Source organism: Centroberyx affinis, unplaced genomic scaffold (genome assembly GCF_046629955.1).
Source record: "Centroberyx affinis isolate AG114_WGS23_722 - 3 ecotype Tasmania unplaced genomic scaffold, CSIRO-AGI_Caff_v1 ptg000635l_1, whole genome shotgun sequence".
Taxonomy (NCBI): domain Eukaryota; kingdom Metazoa; phylum Chordata; class Actinopteri; order Beryciformes; family Berycidae; genus Centroberyx; species Centroberyx affinis.
Genome location: NW_027279261.1, coordinates 49,266 through 69,060, shown reverse-complemented (window position 1 = coordinate 69,060; position 19,795 = coordinate 49,266). Strand labels below are relative to the sequence as shown.

Genomic DNA, 19,795 nt, shown 5'->3' with positions numbered 1-19,795 from the left:
ACTCTTAGCCGATCAGTAGACTAAGTATGGCTAATGAAAAAAGCCTTAAAGTAATAATCAGTGACATTTTCATATAAATAAATGTATGTTTTGCTGCTCTATCAGTGATCTAACACAATAGGGATTCAGCCTATATCCAGCTCATGAAAGCTTTTCCATCAATCCATTCAATCTAAACCCCCGGTGTCTGGTAGCTCTTTCCCAGGAAAAATCCTCTGCTGCACAGGAAGTGATACATTTCTTTAGATCAGTGGCAGACGCAGCGGCTTGTTTGGGATAAGTAGAACTGGGTAGTTAGCATGAGCAGCAAAATAGTAGCCTAATAATAAAAAAAAACAAGGATCTCACAGATTACTACTTTAAGGTGAAAACTGTTTCAAGAAACCACCCAAGAAACCCAAAATGGTGGAAAATTCAATGCAAATGTCTTAATCTCTTTGAGGAAGATTTGTAGAGCAAGGACAGCTGGATATGTGCAACAATGTCATTCAAATTTACAGTGTGGGAGATGTGACTGGTAATTAGGCTACATTTTGTATTTTGTAATTAAATTTTGTTTTATTTGTAGGATGCAATTACAACAATTACAAAGTGCTTTACCAGTTGAATAAAAGCAAACATCATACTCATAAAATAATAAAACAAGTGAAAGAAGAAGGCACCAGACAAATAAAAATAAGGTAAAAACAATTTAATAGTAAAAAATAATAGGCTAAGGACAAGCCATCATGATATATAGTCCAAAGTTTTAAGAAGTGATTTTAAAGATGATACTGATTGTGCTAGTCTTAGCTCCTCCTACACCCCAATACTTACTTCTTCAAACTTTAGGCTTTATTATGAAGGCATGATCGCTTAACTTCCCGTCATATTCTGCCTAACTCTGACTGACTTGACGTAGTTTCCACCCTAGTCCACATAAACTGTTACGCACACTGAAGTTTGCAGTTACAAGAACTAGACTATAATGATCCCGCAATCACTTTAAAAAACAAATAAATAAATATTTTAATACTATTTATTAAAAATAAATAAATAAATAAACATATATATATATAGGCTATATATATATATAATAAACATAACATAAAGGACGTTAAGATCACTATAAACTCACTATGGGTACCACAGACACACCAAAAGTCCCTACATAACCTTTAAAACTATTAATTTCAGAGGGAAAAATAAATACAAACGCACAAACTGTCGTTCAAAATAATCAAAGTTGTACCACACACCAGTACACGCTGTGTGCAGTGTGTCAGGCCAAGTGAATCCATTTCCACAGCTACTGCCTGACAGTTAAAGTTGAGAAGTTAGTTAACACTCTTCACTTCTAGGAGGCCTATTTAAAAATATTATATCAACAGCAAGCCAACTTTTCCCTAATGAAAAATCACTGTAATATTCCTATAGGGTCTCATAGTGTGTCTGAGGTGCTCAATAGTGAGTTTATCATGCTATTCAAATTCTTATATGGACATAAAGTGTGTCTATGATCCTCAATGAGTTTACAGTGACTTTATTCTACGTAATGGTATTTTTGATCTCCTATGATACCACTATAATATTCCTTTAATATTTAAATAGGGATTTATGGCTTTGCTGTGATATTTGTAAAGTATCCATCTAAAATTTTGTATAGGATTACTATAGCTCTTTTTTGAAAGGATGACAATTAGATTCAGTAACTTTCATTCAACAACAGGCTATCTGTGAAGTTATTCTGAGTGAACATCTATGGAGAACTGATTTTAGGCTACCGCTATTTATGTTAACAGCTGTGTTGATAGCATCAGCAACAAAGTGTGTCTCTGTCTTAATACACCTTCCATACTGCAAACCGGCTTATGCAATGTGGTATAACAGGAGGTTTGTGTACTGTGCTCATTCATTGCTGGGTTTTAAGTATTTAATTAGTACCAAAGCCAGCTCCAGCTAATCTTCTCAACACTGACTCAACATGTGACCTGGTAGCCAATGTTAAGGCCGATCAATGTGTAGCCTGAGCAATTCAAACAAAGACAATGACAGCTTTGACTTATGGTGGGTGTCAAATAAATGCCGTCCTACCCATAGGTCAGGTTTTGGTGCAAAGTTTGAACCATGAACTCTGGAGCTCAAGAGGTTTTTTTTTGTGCATATTAACATTGCATGTCCTATTGGGTCGGACAACCATAAGAACAAAATCTATAAGTTGGCAGGCAAAAAATGTGCAGCAGGTAGATAGATGTCCATGTTCTTACCAGTAACATGAATATTTAGAGCAATACCGCAAGTAATACAATTTGTGCTGGGACAGGTTTGTATTTGTGACCGTTTCCCTACACAGTTCATCCATGTTGAGTGCTGGTGTGATTAGTGTCCCGCCTGCACACAGGCCTGCTCTACTCTATCCTCTGCAGACGAACAGACGAAGCTCCGAAAGTGGGACAGGGGCTATTTGGACAGGAATTAAGGGGTGTGTTAAATTTCTGCATGCATGATCAATGGGGTTGAATGGCGGGGAAGGGGTGGGTGGGGGTTTGGAGGGCACACTGGGCTGAGGCAGGGAGAGAGAGAGAGAGAGGGAGAGAGAGGGAGTGGCAACAACAGAGAGAGGAGCAGCCAGCGATTGCTCACTAATGAGAGACGGACAATCTGGATTGTATCTCATTACCCATCGACATAGCTTTGAGTTCTTTAGAGAGCGAAAAATGCGAGCTCTTCTGTGTGCTGCATGTGGTCCTTTTTGATAAACCAGCCTGTGTGGTTGAGCATTAGTCACAACAGTATCTGTACTGTTGAAAGTCTGCACACTGCCCCCTGTCCCTTTTGGCGAGGAGTGTCCTCTGAATAGTACAATGGGACTTAATTACAGGTCAGTGGTATGTCTCAGGGAGATAGAGGGAGCTCTGTTTCCCTTCCAAATACAGTACAATGCCATCTTCCCAAGGGTGGGGTGGGGTAACAGGAGCTCCACACAAAAAGGTGGTGATAGGCTGAACCTGAGAATGGTACAAGGTGATCCAGAGAGAGAGCGAGAGAGAGAGACAGGGAGAGAGAGAGAGAGAGAGAGAGAGAGAGAGAGAGAGAGAGAGAGAGAGAGAGAGAGAGAGAGAGAGAGAGAAGGTTACACAGAGAGAGAAAAGATAAAGGACTACGTTAACTCTCGAAAGCTTTTCTTCCATTCACTTTGCCCTCTTTCCTTTCCAGTCCTGTTCCAACTTATCATCCATGCCAACTTTCTTTGTGAAAGAAAGACAAGAAGAGGGCGAAACAAAGAAAGACTTTGGGGGAAAAATCTTGAATTTGCAAATGAAAACAATATCAGATCTTATTCGGCACAAAGAAGTCTATCAAAACAGCCACAGCAGGAATTACACTGTTACTTTACAGTTTAACACCACCTGTGGGGGCTGTTGAGACTGAGTTCAGGCATGTTCATGGTTGTATCTCATACAATGAAAACATTCAGACTGCCTGAATAACAAAATCAAGAAAGTCAAAGAAGTTCCATGGTGATAGGAGAGAAGTATGTTATAAACCATCAGGGCTTTTGGGGACTTTGCTTTGATAGTGAGTTACAGTCAGAGACTTGAGAGTAACAGCAATGGGAAAATATCAACAGGTGGGCAAATGGACGGAAAAAGGTTTCCACCATGCTGACCACTTACTTCTCAGCAATGGAACTAACATTCTACATATCAATAAAGTGTATATACAAAAGGGCCAATAATGTTTAGTAACTTGGGTGCTGAGATACAACCTGATACTGAGAAGTTCAGATATTTAGACCAGCTGCTCTTGAACCACATCCTGTTCCAGAGGTTATACAACAGTGCTCTCTAGTGGCATGCAAGACAGGTCATCCCATGTTTCTGCTCAGTTAATATACAGTAGTTCTGTGCATAACCTTAAAGTTTGGCCTATATTGGACATTTTGTTTTCCATGTGCAAGAAAATACCAGTTTGGAATATCCAGAATTCAAAGAAAAGGATAAGAGGAGCTTCACTGTCTGTCCCAAAGCTGAATTTCACTGTGAAATCAGAAATAATCTATGAATACATATAAATGGACTTCCCACTAAATAATGTGGGGAACTTCTCCCTTATGTTTTCCATGCGTGACTTCTATGTTTGCCTTGAGAGACACGCTGTTGCCTCTGCAGCTCTGCATGCGACCGTAACATCACTGCATTTTTATTTATTGTTTTCGACTGCACTTTGTTCACTGTTAGGGATTGAGGGAGTGGGGACAAAGTTCACAGGGCGCATGTAAGGAGGAGGGGGTGAAGAGGAGGAAGGCTAAAAAAAAAAAAAGAAAAAAAAGAAAATTGACCTTTGAAAGCAAAACAGCAGGTGGAGAGCTAAAACCAGGCAGCTCCGAACACATCGAGAGGAAAGTCAAACAGGGAAAATGAAAGTATACCATCTCTACTCTTGAGCTGAAGAGGGACTACAAGTATCATGAGGCCCGGCGCTGCGTGTCTGGCTGTAGTTTGTGTGTGGTAGTGCACATGAGAGCGGTGAGTTTGTTTGCGCGGCGGTAGCGAGGTGAGCGAGGATCAGGCATCAGTGTAATGGAGGGAGAGGATAGGACCGGGGCGGCCAAGGCGAGGCCGGGCCGCCTGTCTGCCCTGCAGGAGCAGCTGATCTGGGCCCTGCTGGGATCCGGACTGTCCCGGGACGTCCTGGTCCAAGCCATGGGGGAACTGGAGCGAGAGAGGCCCGCCGCTGGGGCCGAGAAGGGAGAGAGGGGGGACGGAGAGAGCTCCGAGGAGGGAGAAATGGATTTCCCACCGCCCATATTCCGGGACCTGGAGAGGCTTCCACCTGAGGAAGCAGCGAGACAGAGGGCTGAAGTCGACCAGCTACTGCAGTGAGTAGATCCCAAATCCTCAGGGGGTGTCATCAGCAAAATCACCATAACCTTTCATAATCGCTATTCTTACTTGTCTGCTCCTTCTAATAGGAAATAATCAAGCAAGATTTCTGTGTAGTATTTGAAAAAGCTTCTACCCCATCGTCAGCACTTCTCTGATTTCCCCTGCTCTCCTGTTTATTCCTTCCCACATGGTCAAAACTGAGCACCAGAGAGTTGAAACAGTTTACCTCATAACATCCCTTCTATTCCTTTATTCTTGGGTACTTCTCAAGTTTGGTTGCCCCCTCTCTCTCTCCAATTCCTCCCTCCTTCTCCTGCTCTCAGTCTGTCTCTCCCTCTCTCTGCAATCTCTCCTGGCCTCTGAGGTGAATTTAAAGGAGGGTTCCTCCTTTGCTAGTTACTAATTACCCACCCCCATCATTATTCTCTGGCCATTTCTTAATAAATAAGCTACAAGCATCGGTGAAGATTAATGGAGTAGGGCTGGGCATGGGAGGCTGTGTTTACATAAAGCATGAGTGATATTTCTTACTCAATTATTGATAAAGATTTTTTCTAATATCTGGAATGCACAATGTGTATTTGTCATCACATTATTTCAAAGAAGGTCAAAACATTGATATGGAATAAGAAATATGTACTGAAATACTCAACAATGACTGTTATCACAGATTAAAAAAAATTTTGTATGCTGAGTTTAAATCTGGTTAATTCAGAGCTTTTTGTAAATGTATAGGTTTTGTGTATTTAACTCACTCCTGGTCTGAAAGTTAGGAAGCGTCAAATGAGGCTTTATAAACTGTTAACAGGTTTTTTTTTTACCCTCCAGTGATGTGGAAGGGTTGGACTTTGCCCCAGTGTGCTTTCCCTTATCTCTCTGTGTCAATAAGCCTCTCTGCTTCCCCCTGAGTAGTCATGCATTTTGTCTTTGTGACTTTTACATGTACATGTTGGCAAATATGTGTGATTTATACTCAATATCCTTGTAGTATATGAGAAGCTTTGTCTATTTAGCACATTTCTAAAAACAGTGAGAAAGTGGGAACCATGAAAATAAGCAATAACAGTGATAAGCAGCATTTAAATAAAGGAAACAAAGGCCATAAAATAACAAGAATAAAAGAATAAAATTCAATGAGAATATTACATAAATGCAAGTCTGAAAAATCTATTTTAAGAAGTTACTTCAAATTTGATTCTTCAATCCTGCATTATGTACACACAAAGATGACGTCTTTGTCATTTCGGGTGTCTGTGTCTAACAGGGAGGACCCATGGCGTGTGGCAAAGATGGTGAAAAGCTACATGCAGCAGCACAACCTGCCCCAGAGAGAGGTGGTGGAGTCCACAGGACTCAACCAGTCACATCTGTCCCAGCACCTCAACAAAGGCACGCCAATGAAGAACCAGAAGAGAGCTGCTCTGTACAGCTGGTATGTGAAGAAGCAGGGCGAGATCAGCCAGCGTGAGTATACAGTCAGCGGTGGAGCTGCAAACCTGCCAGACTCATGTTCACTTTGATTATTTCTGTTTTCTGTCGTGAAACTAATGGGAGGTTCCCTTATCAAACATCAGTTCCCCAAGACAGACTCAACCGAGTTAAAGACAACGATTAAAAGAAACACCATAAAAACATGTAAGATTCACTGACCATTCCCTTCAGAATTTACCAACGCCAGACACGGCCTTGCATCTGCTGAGGACCAAGGAGAGGACACCAAGAAAGGACGTAGGAACAGGTTCAAATGGGGGCCGGCATCCCAGCAGATCCTCTTCCACGCCTACGAACGACAGAAGAACCCTAGCAAGGAGGAGAGAGAGGGGTTGGTGGAGGAGTGTAACAGGTGAGACATACAGATGATACCAAGCCATGATGCCACGTGACGAGAGGACTGGTGCCAAAATCATCTCTGTGTCTCCAGTAGGTAGCTGTCTGGTGCGCATGCTAACACTTTAGCATACAGCATGTTAAGAAATCACATGAGCCTAGCATGAAGTATGAGGATAAACCTTTTAGTGATTCAATGTTGGTATTGGTTTTTATTCTATGGAATGTAGATTCAGAACTTATGAAAAGAAATCAAAATCAATCAAAATTTTCATCATTACAAAATTTTACCAATCCAGTAAACAAGCCTGGCATGTTCCGAAAAAATTGAGTTAAAAAAATCAGTAAAATTAACTAACCATCCAGCCTTAGAGCTGCTAAAGGTTCTCATTTTCTCACTTTTAGGATAATGCTAGTCGCCTACGATTACTTAAGGTACTCTATGCTAAAACATTAGCATGCTCGCCAGACAGAGCTATCTACAAGACTCACAGAAATGATTTTGCTGCCAATCCTCTCGTCACATATTGGGTAAGGTGACCAATGGGCAGAGCCGGCCCAAGCCTTTATGGGGCCCTAAGCAGAATTTGATTTGGGGGCCCCCCACCGCCGCCAATACTATTAACTATTGTCAATGCTTGATCATTCGCACACCTACTGTAAATCTAACACACCCATTATCCATTTTATTAGTTGTAGCTGTGTTCTTACATCATACCAATGTCAGCCTGGCGTGTTTTTACCCTTCTATGGTTTTTAATCTTACAAGGTACCAAACTCACAAGAGTGGTCTGGCGTTAATTTGCACTTTAATATTCAAAGTGATACAGTACTAAGTGGCATACTGAACGTGGTGTACTGAAAAGTAACAAAATAAACCAGCAGACAATGCCTAAATGGTCTGTTATTCTTTTTTCTTTTAGGTTTTGTTAACTTGTAGGGCTATATTTTTTTAAATAAGGAAAATAGTTTGGTTGTACTGTTCAGTAACTTGCAAAATAGTCTTAAAAACCAACATGAAAAAGAACCCGTGGATCATGATCCTGCCTGAAAGAAATCGTGATATATTTTTGCCATATCGCCCAGACGCCCACCTGTAATGCAAACATACCTTTATCTTTGTTTTTCTCATGTTCTGTTTTCTTCTTCTTTCTTTTCTCTGCTCCAGAAGGATATGTCCTTTTTTGCAACATTACTTTTTTGCTGCATCGACGCAGAGGAGAGGACTGTAACCTGCTTGCATCAAAAGTGTGCATTGCGCATGAACGTGACACCAGCTCTGACAGAGGCAGCGGGAATTGATTAAACCAGCAGTATTAGCTAGCCAGCCCGTTAACATAATACTGCGTTTTTGTATGATTACCATTGACATAATATAATATATCACAAAAAAACCAAACATTTCAAGCGCTCTTGGGGGCCCTAAGCAGGCGGGGGCCCTAAGCAGCCGCTTAGTTCGCTTATGCCTTGGGCCGGCCTTGCCAATGGGCTAAACTCCCAAAAAGTCAGTTTAATATCTAAAGCCATGTGTTGGTGTGCTGTTCCTCCCTCAGGGCAGAGTGTCTCCAGAGGGGGGTGTCTCCCTCCCAGCTCGCTGGCCTGGGCTCTAACCTGGTGACTGAGGTCCGGGTCTACAACTGGTTCGCCAACCGCCGCAAAGAGGAGGCTTTCCGCCACAAACTGGCTCTGGATACGCCTTTTACTACCCAGACTGCCTCCTCTAACCACACCCTCCCACCTAGTCCTGGGCAGGGTAATAACCTAACAACCTTCACTAATGCAGTTTTGGATCCATGAGGGATGTGTTTTTCAGATTGTGTTTTTCAAAATTCATCTCCTTTGGACACTTTCAATAAGAAGCTGTGCTTTACAGTGATTTTAGAACAGCTCAGAGGCGTTGTTAGGCTTATGTAAAACGGCAGTAACACACAATTGTAATACAGAGAACACAAATGAATAAATCTTTTTTTTGAAGCAATGACAATTAAATAATGATAACAATGAAATGTTATTCTTCTGCCAAGCAATGTACTGTAGTTCTTGAGCAGTAGCTAAACATGGTTGCTAAGCGACACAAGTAGCTGTATGAGTGGTGATTTTCAGTTTGCATTTTTATTTTTTTTTACAATGGCTGTGAACATGACTCAGTCAATCAGAACTGAGGACTGAGGACCAGAGCTATCTGGTTTATAATACTGCTTTTGCCTGCTTTATGTGTTCCTGGTAATATCCATGATAATACACATTTAAAGCTGCACAAGGCAAAATTCTTATGTAAAAATACACCTGTCTCTTCAGCCTAAATTACAAAGTGGGGCTGCAATGGAGAAGAGCGTCCCATCCCCACTAATTTAGACTTATAGTTTCGCCCTATTTTCCCAAATGAAATTCTGTAATCGGATATGAATGCTTCTCCAGCCACAGGAAATGACAAATCAGAATTTAAGACCAAAATACAATCTGTCTCCTAATCAGCAATGAGCAAGTGCACCGTCCAGAGATAGATCTTTTACCTTAGTGGTTCTCAGTCCTGGTCCCCGCGGCCTAGAGCCCCGCTGGTTTTCATTCCAGCCATCTAATCAGGAACTGTTTTACACCTGGGATGCCAGGTGAATGCAATTAACTATAATTAACTAGCTGGTATGTTAGAAAACCAGCAGCAGTCTGGGTCCGCCGGCAATAATAGGTCACCCGTTTCATTGTCAACACTTCCATTGTTATGTTGTGGCTTTTGCATCTGTGTTGTGGCTTTTGCATTTGTGTTTTCCGTTAATGCGCTTGTGTTTTTCAAATTTGCAAAGCATTTTGGATATGCAGTTTGTTCGACACATCTCAGCCACTGTACTACGGTAACTTGCGGTATAAAGTCCTGGTCCTCGAGGTCCGACATCCGATGGTTTTTGGAACAAAAATCTGCAGGATTCGGACCTCAAGGACTGGAATTGAGTACTGAGGGTATAAAGCGTCACAGACGGGTTGGTAACCATGAGTGTGCTGTGTGCAGTTTGCTGACATTACATTACAGGGTTTCTGGGAATTGAAGCTCAAATTTCGGCTACCTCTCACTGCCATTTGGAGCTGTCCGACATGCAAAGTTGCCTAGTGCAGCTTTAAAATATGAACCCATACAGTGAACAATGGGTCCTGATTTGTTTTGTTTTCCAGGTATGAAGTATGACCAGCAAATGCCATGTGACAACCTGGGCCCAGCCAGAGGTGGCGGAGGGGACAGGGGTTTAGGGGGACGCCTGCTGGTCAGTCCAGTCCAACTGGAGCCCAGCCACACACTCCTGGAGACGCATAATCCCAAACCGGTGAGAGCTCATATCACAATCGGTCCTTAGTTATTATAGACTGTCTGTATGGCTGCCATCACTCATCATTGTCATGCTATCCTCTGGTCCCAGGTGTCCAGCGGTGGCCCACTGCCCCCAGTAAGCACTCTGACCTCACTGCACAGTCTGTCTGCCTCCCCTGCCCCCCCGCAGGGCCTCATCATGGCCTCGCTGCCCAGCGTTATGAGCCTGGGAGAGTCCTCTCTCCTCATAGGTAACCTTACTTACTCTACACAAAGCCAACTGTATCCCCTTCTTTTCTCTTCAAGAATGACAACAGATGCTGAGAGAAGGATGTCTTTGCCTGATTTTTTGTTGTTGTTGATCCACAGGTTTAGCCTCCACTCAACCTCAGACCGTACCTGTTATAAACAACGTGGGGGGCGGTTTCACCACTCTTCAGCCCATCTCATTCCAGCAGCAGCTTCACACCTCTCCCCAGCAGCCAATAGCACAGCAGTTCCCGAGTCACATGGGTCCCAGTCCGTTCATGGCGACCATGGCACAGCTGCCGTGTCACAGTAAGGCAGCAAAAAAAATGATGCTAAATGATATTAATGGACTGCATTTATATAGCGCTTTTATCCAAAGCGCTTTACAACATGCCTACATTCACCCATTCACACACACATTCATACACCGATGGCAGCAAGCTACGACGCAGGGTGCAACCATTGGGAGCAATTTGGGGTTCAGTATCCTGTACTTCGACATGCGGACTGGAGGAGCCGGGGATCGAACCACCGACCTTCTGATTAGTGAACGACCCGCTCTACCTCCTGAGCCACAGCCGCCCCTGATATTATTGTTAATGATATTATTGTTGTGTAAAGCAACATTTATCTGTTCCCCATTGCAGTGTACAACAAGTCTGACTTGCCCCAGTACCCCTCGCCCAGCCTGCTGTCCCAAGCCATGGTCATCGCTGACGGCAGCAGCCTGGGCACCTTGACCAGCCTCGCTGCTGTCAGACAGGTACTGGGACTGCTGGGGTGCTTTGTATGTTAGGGAGTCCAGAGCAAAAAGGCATCGCAATATGAACCTAATCTAGTAATAAAAACATGTCCTTGATTTTTTTTGTTGGACAGATTCTAACAGCGGATCCAGAGGAACAGACAGAGCCGCCCTTACAGGAAGACTCTCTCCATCTGCAGCCACACACACCTGGACCAGGTACACAGGCTTAAGTAAACACCTAAACATTTACATCCTGCTGTAACACTTTTGGGGCTGCATCATCACGTGTTTATATGGGACCCACTGCCTATAACTGACCAGTGATCATTTTATCAGAGGTCAGTATTATGGTTGCAGGTGCGGTTGTACTGCCTGCACTCCCTGTTTGTACACCTCTGTACTGTAAAGGAACAATGTTGCCAGAACCTTTCCAGTACTCGATAAATTACTGATCTGTTTTCTGTTGACAGTTTCCTCTGAGAGCCTAGAGCTGTACCCAGCATCTCAAACCACAGAGAGTCACCAGTCTCACCTCCTGTCACCTTCACCAACAGACATCAGCTCCTACATTCCTACACAGTTGGTCTCCACTGCACAGTAGTACTGCTCTAATGCAGCGTCACCACAATATCAGCTGAACTTGGGGGGTGGATCAATTGACTTATAAATCCTCTTAACGGGACGGACAACTACCTCTGGTGAAAAATTCCAGAGAAACCACTGACAAGTTTGATGAGGACCCCTGGAGTCACTGACCACAGCAGCTGTCTGGACCTGGGAGGATTCAGCCTTGGTATTTCAAAGACCCTCGGACTGAAACTCGTCTCCACACCATTGTAATAGAATATGAACAAGGACCAACATCTGAGTAGATTCACTTTTGATAAGACAAAAAAAAAAATCAATTGAAAATCAGCACCAAAATGCATTTTTATTCAAAATAAATGTTGTAATGTATATTCATAAATTGTACATGCTGCACAAACTTGGTGTAAACTGCCTTGAAAACACAAGGAGGATGAAATGAAATAATAGGGTGGGAGTCACCAGTGAGCGAGGAGTAGAGTAGAAAAAAATAACTACTTTTTACAAATTTATGAGAATCTCTTATGATCAAGATTATTTCGAGATTAATCACGGGCAGTGGTATAAAAAATTTGACACACCTTTACTGTCTCGTAACAGGACTGCATATAGAACTGTCTAGATTATGTAAAACATGGCATCCTAAAATATCCTCAAAATGTTTTTGATAATGTTAATTTTACTATCCAATCTTTCAAAGTTGGATTTGTGACAGTATATGGCAATGTGGAGCAGAACCAAACATCCAATAACACTGAGAGGTTAGTCAGAAGAGTCAGTTCAAGGCTTCTCCCTCTGAATTTCCTCCTATGGCTTCTTGTTTCTTTTTCTTTTTCCGTTTCACTTTGGGCTGTATGCTGCTCCCCTCCTCTGAGATCCCATTCTCACCATTAGACCCTTCAGAGTCCAACTTCCTCAACGCCTGTTCACTCTCCTCTTGATTCAGCTTCCTTTTTTTCTTTTTCTTAGGAACAGGATTCTCCTCTCGCTCCTCTTCTTCTGCGTGTTTCTTTTTTCTCTTTTTCTTTTTCTGTGCTGTCTCTGAGCAGGGAGGCTCTGTCGAGGCAGATGAGACTGTACTGGGCAGCGAAGACGAGGGTAAGAGATCTCTGACTGACACCGCCGCCTCCCTCAGCCTGCTTTCCATCTCACTGTCGCTGTCACTGTGAGCAGTGGACAAACGTACAAAAACAAAGTTAAACTAAGGACTACTGAAACCGTTCAACTTGCTGACAAAAACAACAAAAACGAAGCAGAACCTTGAGCTGGGAACGGGCCGACGCCTCACAGGGGGTGGAGGATCATCAGCTGTCTGTCCTGGGACTGACGTCGAAAACAGACGAAATCCTGAAAGAAAAAACACTAAATGGCCAACCCTGCATTTCAAGAGGCGAGAGCAATAACAGCATCTTCTTTGACTGTATAGGAGCAGCAAGTACTAGCACAATTATACACTTTACCTTCATCATCATCATCATCCCAGTTTGTCGATTCTGCACGGGATGAAGTTCCAGGTTGCATCTCTGAAATGCAACTGACGGTGCAGTTTATAAGGATTTCTGCATAAATCAGCTGTGAATGTGTGTCTATTCCAAACTCCATGATGGGATTGTCATTTTGAAATATAAACATCCAAAGTCAAAAAAAAGTACCTGTCGAGGAAATGTCCCAACTTTTTGGCGACGTGTGAGCGAAACCCTTGGCTGACCTGGAGCTCGTTGCCGTCGTGTTCATGCTCGGATACAACAACGCTGGTTTTACATGGACAGCATGACAATATAAAAACATCTTCCATGTCTCATATTCAGATATTAATATAAAGTATATATCTGATGCATAAATAAAGAACATTATCATTGAGTCTTTTACATGTTGTGATGGGTTGCCGAGGGAATGCTACATCATTTCAGCTTCCACATCCATTAAAAGATGTTTTTGTTTTTTTTTTGCAGATAAAAAGTTGGCATTATAAAAAATAAATTAATGAGAAATTTATGACAAAAAATATCTACACAGACACTATCCCATTTGCTTTCAATGGAGCAGCTGCACATCTTGATAAGAATATTGATTCTTTAGTTACTAACTTTGGGAGCAAATTCTTCATATTTACTCTCTAGACTTCACTATGCGTTGTGATGGGGATAAATGTGCATCAAGAGAACTAGAACTTTCTAATGGCATTGTAATTTAAAACAGTTGTGTAGGGCTACAGACACTAGATTACACTAGATACTATATGATACAAGATTATATATGAATATCGGTGGGTGAAGCTACCTTTAACTTACATATGGATTTAGAATTAGTGATCAATATGTGATACATTAACTCACCGTCGTGATTGTTTGCCATTGGTCTCCCCGTCTGAAATAGTATAACGTAGTATATAAAGTATAACAGCAGTCATTAGCAGAGCTGGAGTGTCACTAACCTTTACTCAAGTAAGTTACTGTAGTGCATTCTTAATACTTGAATGGCCTAGCTAATTTATTTGCAGGTGACATTATGCTCGTTATGTTACTCAATGGTAATATAGCTCTGGTAACGTAAAATTGGCTTTGGTTGCATTCAAAATATGCAGTAAGTCAGTTAAAATAATGCATTTTATTAGATTTTAGCCAGATGCAAACAGTCAGAATATGGAGCACCAACCAGTTACACACTTTTAGAGGTGAAGGCAACAAGCTTTGAAATCCCACAAGGACTATGAGCTTGTGTATAATATGTATTGTTATTGAAGTAAGCCTACATTTAATTACAAATACCTTAATATCTGAATATGAGATGGACTTTCACCAGAGTAATATTGTGTCTATCGGGGTATTTCTACTATGGGGAAATGTTCACTTCCTCGAGCACTAGTAATTGACGTTAACAAAACGTTGTACCTGTCGTCTTGCCAGCCAGTGTGTCCCAAACTGCCTCCTTACATCTTTGAAGAGCTTCATCCTCACTGCTACTGGAATCACCAGAAGCACCAGCCATCCTTCCTGCGGGGGCCGCCATGACACACACACGTGCTGTGTTGGAGTTGCCTGTTTTTGAGCTAAGGATTGTGGGTAATGTAGTCTGTCCGTGAGGGCACAGTATTTGTACAATGTGTTCTTCAGATATGTGCTTTTATTCATCACCCTCTTCACATAACTTTTAGAAACAAACAGTTCAAACAACTCAACGCGTACAAAGCAAAAAAAAATGTCTAGGTAGTTCTATCAGGATCCTCACATTGTAGTAACAGAGGAAGTCAAAGGTCTCGAAATACAACAGCTATGGGTTTAAAGAATGAATTTGTCATTCCTGTCACTTTGTGAAAAATAAAGCCAAAAAAAGCATGTGAAAATTGTTTTCCCATTTTACATTTCAAACAGAGCAGAGGACATCAGAATCCAATTAAAATGCCAGAGCCTTATGCTGCGTTCATGTCATATCAGAAGAACTGGAGGAAAGTGTTGGTTAAAATCAAATGTAAAGTAACTGCAGGAGATGTTGCTTGCTTTTCATAAATAGGGTTGGGAATATAACTGATCATGTTATTTTTATTATTTGCTGTTTACCAGTTGTGTTGACACAGTTCTGACACCAAGGGTTTAATATCAGAGCCTGCAAAACACTTCCCACATATCCCACTTGTAATTACCACTAGGAGGTTGACATGAACGCTTTTCCCCAGTTGGAAGTTTGTATTTACGGTAAATCCGATATGACTTGAATGCAGCATTAGTAACAGTTGGATATCACAGGTAGCAGAGAGCTTGATATGAGGAGCTGAAGTCTCTTGCCTTCAGCTCACTGGTTGAAAGATGCATCAAGCTGCAGCGCTCGCCATACAGCTGGATGAAGTACAAGATTATATCACATACAAAAGGAGAATGACAGTCTGAATACAAGGCACAGGGAATCGATGTTGTAGTGCAGAATAACAGGAAGCCCAGATTATTTGAATATTATTTGAACATTGAAACAGCAACTAAAACTTAACCAGGCTTTCATGAGTAGGGAAACGGGCAAATCTTGCATCTCCCCTACTGTCTCTGATTACGAATATATTTGTATCAGAACTACCAAGCTACATCAGACGCTGTACTGTCATGCTGTGTGCTACTGTGCTGACTTTGTTTTCAGTGACCAGTTTATTAGGTATACCACACTGTTCAGGAAACTTAACTCCTACAGATAGGGATTCAGTGTCGTGGCTTGCCAAGTAAGCCAGGCAGACAGGCTTTATGGGATTCAGTTACTGTGTGACTGAACATTGGAATGGGTAGAGCGAGCAACCTAAACAATTTTGGGCATGGTATGGTCATTGTAAGGTGTGCCAATTCCAGTAACTCTAGGCTTTTCATGCAAGGCAGTGTCTACATGTCCAGAGGTTACAATTCCAGTGAAATTCCAGTGAAATAGGGCACATAACAGATGTCAGCAGGGATGAACATGACACCTGACACCCTGAAAGGAATGCATGCTGTTCTTGAATTAAAAGGGGTCCAACTCGTTACTAGATCAGTGGACTTAATAATTTACCTAATAAACTGGCCAACAAGTGTAAATGTCTGCTGTGACTGAAAGATTACTAATGCTAATGGAAACCAACTATCCTCAAGTCTCCAAACTGACCGTAGATAACTAAGGGACAATGAAAGTCAACGGATAATGTCAACTACTGCTACAAGAGCGTCTATGACTGGCAATACTGTCATACACCTAGTCAATGCTCGCTGTTCCATAAGGGAACCACAGTTGTCACTTACAAAGGGTATATACTCAAGGAAAAGTCATAACTAACACAATCTATATGGTTTGCAGTGAGAAGTCTGGTGACTCAAATTGTGTCCCTTCCCAGAAGAGATGACAGCAAACTCAAGGCAAAAGTGTTCAAGCAGTAACATGAGACACTTATAACATGTGACAATCCAACAAACAGCGCAAAGAAGTTTCAGTCAATTTTATATCAGAGAAATATTTAACAGAACGTTACTCTGGGTCCCAAAAACTGAGCAGGATGAGGTATTGATGAATGAATCATTGATTTCTTATCAAGGCAGATGCGGTCCGTTGTTGCTGAAGAATGTTGTCAAGTTCATAGGAATGTCCGAAAAGGAGAGAATACTTCTGTTCCCCAAAAAGAAGCTTTTGGGTGGTTGTAATCCAGGGAAATCTGATCCCTGGGATATATTGCACACATTCTTCCCTTCAGGCATTACTGACCACCGTTGTAGGCGTAGTCTGCCTTGTTGTGCATGATTAGTTTGTTGTCCACAAAGTAGAAACTGTCTGATCTGGTCTCGTAAGGGTGGTCCACCATTTGGCGAACTGTATGAAAGAAAGAAAGAAAGAAAGAAATAAAGAAAGAAAGAAATGGATTATGTGTTAAATATGCATGCTACAGGTATAACATTACTGGCTGACCAAAGCAGACTCGAACTCACTGAGGTCCTCTGGGAGCTGTGGAAACTCGTAAATGTGCTCGCACGTGTTGCGGCTGTTAGGAATGCAGAAGCCGAAGTCAAAGTCAAAATTCTTGAGAAGGCGCCCCTGGAAATAATGCCTCTCAATCATACGAAAGCTGTTAATGGGCCGGTCGCCCACTGTGAACTCCACACTGAGGTTTGGAAAGAGAGAGAAGAAAAACAAAATTGACAAAACAGTTGTCATTATAGTTTTATATGAAGAGCTGGCTACTGGAAGAGTAAACTTTGTCTAGAGAGAGAGAGAAAAAGGCTGACTGTTACATGTTCAACTAGTTTCAACCGGCCTAATAAAGTGGCTTATGATTGGATTAGAACATTTCTTCTGTTCAGTCCATTTACTTACGTTGCACCAACAGTGCGCAGTTTTAGGAAGGCTGGTGTAAACTGATACCGCACAAAACGTCCAGCACTGGTGTCTGCATCTCCACTTTCCTCTTCATGGTCTACAGGTCCTAATACAGAAAACTCCATTTAAAAGTGCTGACGGCAGGCATCCAGTTGTAACCAGGATGATCAAAAATACAGTAATTGGTTAACATTTGCAGATATTAAAAACGTGTGTGAGCAACTGCGTAAGAACAATGAAATATTGTAATTGTACATTGAATTATGCCAATGCAAAGGTACATAATGTTATACATTTCTGTCTGAATTAAAATAATTATCCAGAAGATATTGTAAAAAGCCTTTGATAAGCCTTTGTGTAATGTTCAGTCAATATTGAGTCCACTGATATATGATTTGTAAGAGTGGTGTCACTACATTAGTGGAAATTAAAATCAATGAAATTAACTTCAAAAGACTCAAAAGGTCCCTCGATACTTCCTTAACATCCAGGTCCAGTGTTATCGGTAAAAAAGAAGCGATACAAGTGATAGCCTAGAAGCTGAAGTATGCCACACATGAGAGCTAAACACAGCACACCCTGGGGCAGACTGCTGTTATGTTTGAGATGTTTGTATTGTAGTGTGCTGACTCAGTACCTAAGGGCTACAGTATGACTGAGCTACATTACTGTTCCTCTATGCATGCTTCTTCAGACTGGCTCTCAAAAGTTGGCCAATGTTTCAAATGAGAGTAAAATTAAAGTATGAAAAGTTTATCATTGCAGTGATAACAATGATAAAATAACTGTTGGAGCAGTCAGATTGCTACTGGAAGCTGTCAATGCCAAACTTAACAGAACTATATCTGGCTGTGCAAGAAAATGTCTCTGAGAATAAAATAAATCTCCCAATCTCTGAACGTTTTGAATAACTGCATATTATATATTTTTAAGCAGATAATGGGTTAATAATTGGTGTTGTTTATGCTATATGGGTCATATATTATAGGAACATGAGTGCTTCATATTGTATACCATCTCTTACCGCAGCTGGGAGGTTTGGCAATCTCAAACAGCACCGTCCCTGTCTCCAGATCTCTGATTTTGAAACGTGTAAAGTCAACGTTGTAGATATTGTCTTCAGGTTTGCAAAGATAATCTGGAATAGGAAATGTCAGTGTGTGTGGTAAGGTTAAAACAAACACAATAGCACTCGATTCTATATGGCCATTATCGGACAGCTAGCGAGCATCCGTTATCGGACGGGCCCTACCTGACGTGCATCTGGCCCCTTTCCAATGCCACAAACAGGCAGTCCATGATATTTAAATAACTTTACCGATACATGTGCAGAATTTTGTAACCCTACACACATATTTTGGAGTACAAAGTCAATCAGATCTCTGCTTATCGAATTCGGCTAGCGCTAAACGAGCAATGGTCGCCGTTATGTTTTCCGGCTCCTAAGCCTTGTAGTAGTGGGCAATACTCGGACCACCAGATTTTCATCAAATAGTTGCGGGTGAGTGGGGAAGTAATGCCATTGTTATCTGGTCCGGGAAAAGGCCAAAACAATAGCAGGCATTAAGCATTAGCCACGACCGTGGTTGGACGAGTGTCCGATAACGGACCTAGAGGTTCGACTCGGAGGGTTCAACGGCTGCATTGGTTATCAAAACATAGGTTACACAAACGAACAACTACTTTTACATTGTTAATCAGTGGTTTGTTTGCGGTTATACTGACACAACTGATGAACTTATTGGAAAGGCTGAAATCTCGCCAGAGCTAGCAAAATTGTGTCCGATCATGGATCTCGCGACGTGATTTCAACGACACTAATGAAGACCAAGCTACATACCCTCGGCAACAGCACGGAGACCCAAGACCTGGTCCGGAGTAATATCTTTTCCCAGCGCCCTGAGTTCACCCTCTGTGACAACAGGCCACTTATCCGTTTGACTGCGTCTCGACTTCAGTTTCTTTAGCATTCCTCCTCCAGACTTTCGATCCCTGGAATTCGCAGTCGAGCCGGTATCTGTGTCCGTCTGTCCTTTGTTGACTGCCGGCGCCGTTTTGTTTCGAGAACCGTTCATATCGGCTACTGTGGCAACTTAATGTAGAAAGTTGTTGTGCTTTTTATTTTGGGAGCTATTTGAGAAACTGCGGGTGTAATTTCAAGATGGCGTAAAACGTGTATGGAGGACGAGAAAGTAAGATTGTGATTGGCTGCCAACGCTGGCGGTTGGCATAGTTACCGAAGGGGGTACGCCTGGTTTAGAACCCGGGCGACCCCGACTTGTCTACACTCCAGACCAGTGGGTGGTGGTAATGCACCCTGTAAGCTGTCAGCAAACCGCCATCAAAAAAAGGAAAGAACTTATTTATTGAAAATCTTGAACTCTGTTTACTTCCCTGTAAGAAGTC

At 42.0% G+C, this 19,795-nt stretch overlaps 3 protein-coding genes across 5 annotated transcripts; 1 reads left to right on the top strand and 2 right to left on the bottom strand.

The window, feature by feature from the left end:
* Nucleotides 1-4,562: 4,562 nt before the first annotated feature.
* hnf1a (HNF1 homeobox a) lies at nt 4,563-11,588 on the top strand. Its single transcript, XM_071518827.1, has 10 exons — nt 4,563-4,861; nt 6,133-6,332; nt 6,531-6,711; nt 8,249-8,448; nt 9,861-10,009; nt 10,103-10,244; nt 10,363-10,551; nt 10,890-11,005; nt 11,119-11,203; nt 11,458-11,588. The coding sequence occupies exons 1-10, from the start codon at nt 4,563-4,565 to the stop codon at nt 11,586-11,588; spliced, it is 1,692 nt and encodes a 563-aa protein (XP_071374928.1).
* Nucleotides 11,589-11,908: 320 nt separating this feature from the next.
* On the bottom strand, nt 11,909-14,589 carry cunh12orf43 (chromosome unknown C12orf43 homolog). 2 transcript variants are annotated; one of them, XM_071518829.1, is made up of 6 exons: nt 14,464-14,589; nt 13,909-13,939; nt 13,225-13,323; nt 13,033-13,106; nt 12,832-12,919; nt 11,909-12,735 (listed from the first exon to the last, which is right to left on the bottom strand). In XM_071518829.1, exons 1-6 carry the CDS (start codon nt 14,579-14,581, stop codon nt 12,348-12,350), a joined length of 798 nt encoding a protein of 265 aa, XP_071374930.1. In that variant the 5' UTR covers nt 14,582-14,589; the 3' UTR covers nt 11,909-12,347. The 2 variants fall into 2 exon arrangements, with proteins under 2 accessions (XP_071374930.1, XP_071374931.1); XM_071518830.1 differs by having other exon boundaries at nt 12,832-12,921; nt 13,041-13,106.
* Nucleotides 14,590-14,706: 117 nt separating this feature from the next.
* unc119b (unc-119 lipid binding chaperone B) lies at nt 14,707-19,643 on the bottom strand. 2 transcript variants are annotated; one of them, XM_071518788.1, is made up of 5 exons: nt 19,230-19,643; nt 18,414-18,527; nt 17,387-17,495; nt 17,002-17,174; nt 14,707-16,885 (listed from the first exon to the last, which is right to left on the bottom strand). In XM_071518788.1, exons 1-5 carry the CDS (start codon nt 19,462-19,464, stop codon nt 16,773-16,775), a joined length of 744 nt encoding a protein of 247 aa, XP_071374889.1. In that variant the 5' UTR covers nt 19,465-19,643; the 3' UTR covers nt 14,707-16,772. The 2 variants fall into 2 exon arrangements, with proteins under 2 accessions (XP_071374889.1, XP_071374890.1); XM_071518789.1 differs by having other exon boundaries at nt 17,387-17,486.
* Nucleotides 19,644-19,795: the final 152 nt, after the last annotated feature.

What these genes read in the sequence shown, in the direction of transcription:
- unc119b (XM_071518788.1), bottom strand. Translation starts at nt 19,464, where the DNA reads ATGAACGGTTCTCGAAACAAAACGGCGCCGGCAGTCAACAAAGGACAG. An exon ending in TCTCCGTGCTGTTGCCGAGG is followed by an intron (nt 18,528 to 19,229) that starts GTATGTAGCTTG and finishes TTCCTATTCCAG; the next exon opens with ATTATCTTTGCAAACCTGAA. An exon ending in TGCCAAACCTCCCAGCTGCG is followed by an intron (nt 17,496 to 18,413) that starts GTAAGAGATGGT and finishes TTTCTGTATTAG; the next exon opens with GACCTGTAGACCATGAAGAG.
- hnf1a (XM_071518827.1), top strand. Translation starts at nt 4,563, where the DNA reads ATGGAGGGAGAGGATAGGACCGGGGCGGCCAAGGCGAGGCCGGGCCGC. An exon ending in GAAGTCGACCAGCTACTGCA is followed by an intron (nt 4,862 to 6,132) that starts GTGAGTAGATCC and finishes TGTGTCTAACAG; the next exon opens with GGAGGACCCATGGCGTGTGG. An exon ending in CCCACCTAGTCCTGGGCAGG is followed by an intron (nt 8,449 to 9,860) that starts GTAATAACCTAA and finishes TTTGTTTTCCAG; the next exon opens with GTATGAAGTATGACCAGCAA.
- cunh12orf43 (XM_071518829.1), bottom strand. Translation starts at nt 14,581, where the DNA reads ATGGCGGCCCCCGCAGGAAGGATGGCTGGTGCTTCTGGTGATTCCAGT. An exon ending in TTGGGACATTTCCTCGACAG is followed by an intron (nt 13,107 to 13,224) that starts GTACTTTTTTTT and finishes CTGCACCGTCAG; the next exon opens with TTGCATTTCAGAGATGCAAC. An exon ending in CGGCCCGTTCCCAGCTCAAG is followed by an intron (nt 12,736 to 12,831) that starts GTTCTGCTTCGT and finishes CACTGCTCACAG; the next exon opens with TGACAGCGACAGTGAGATGG.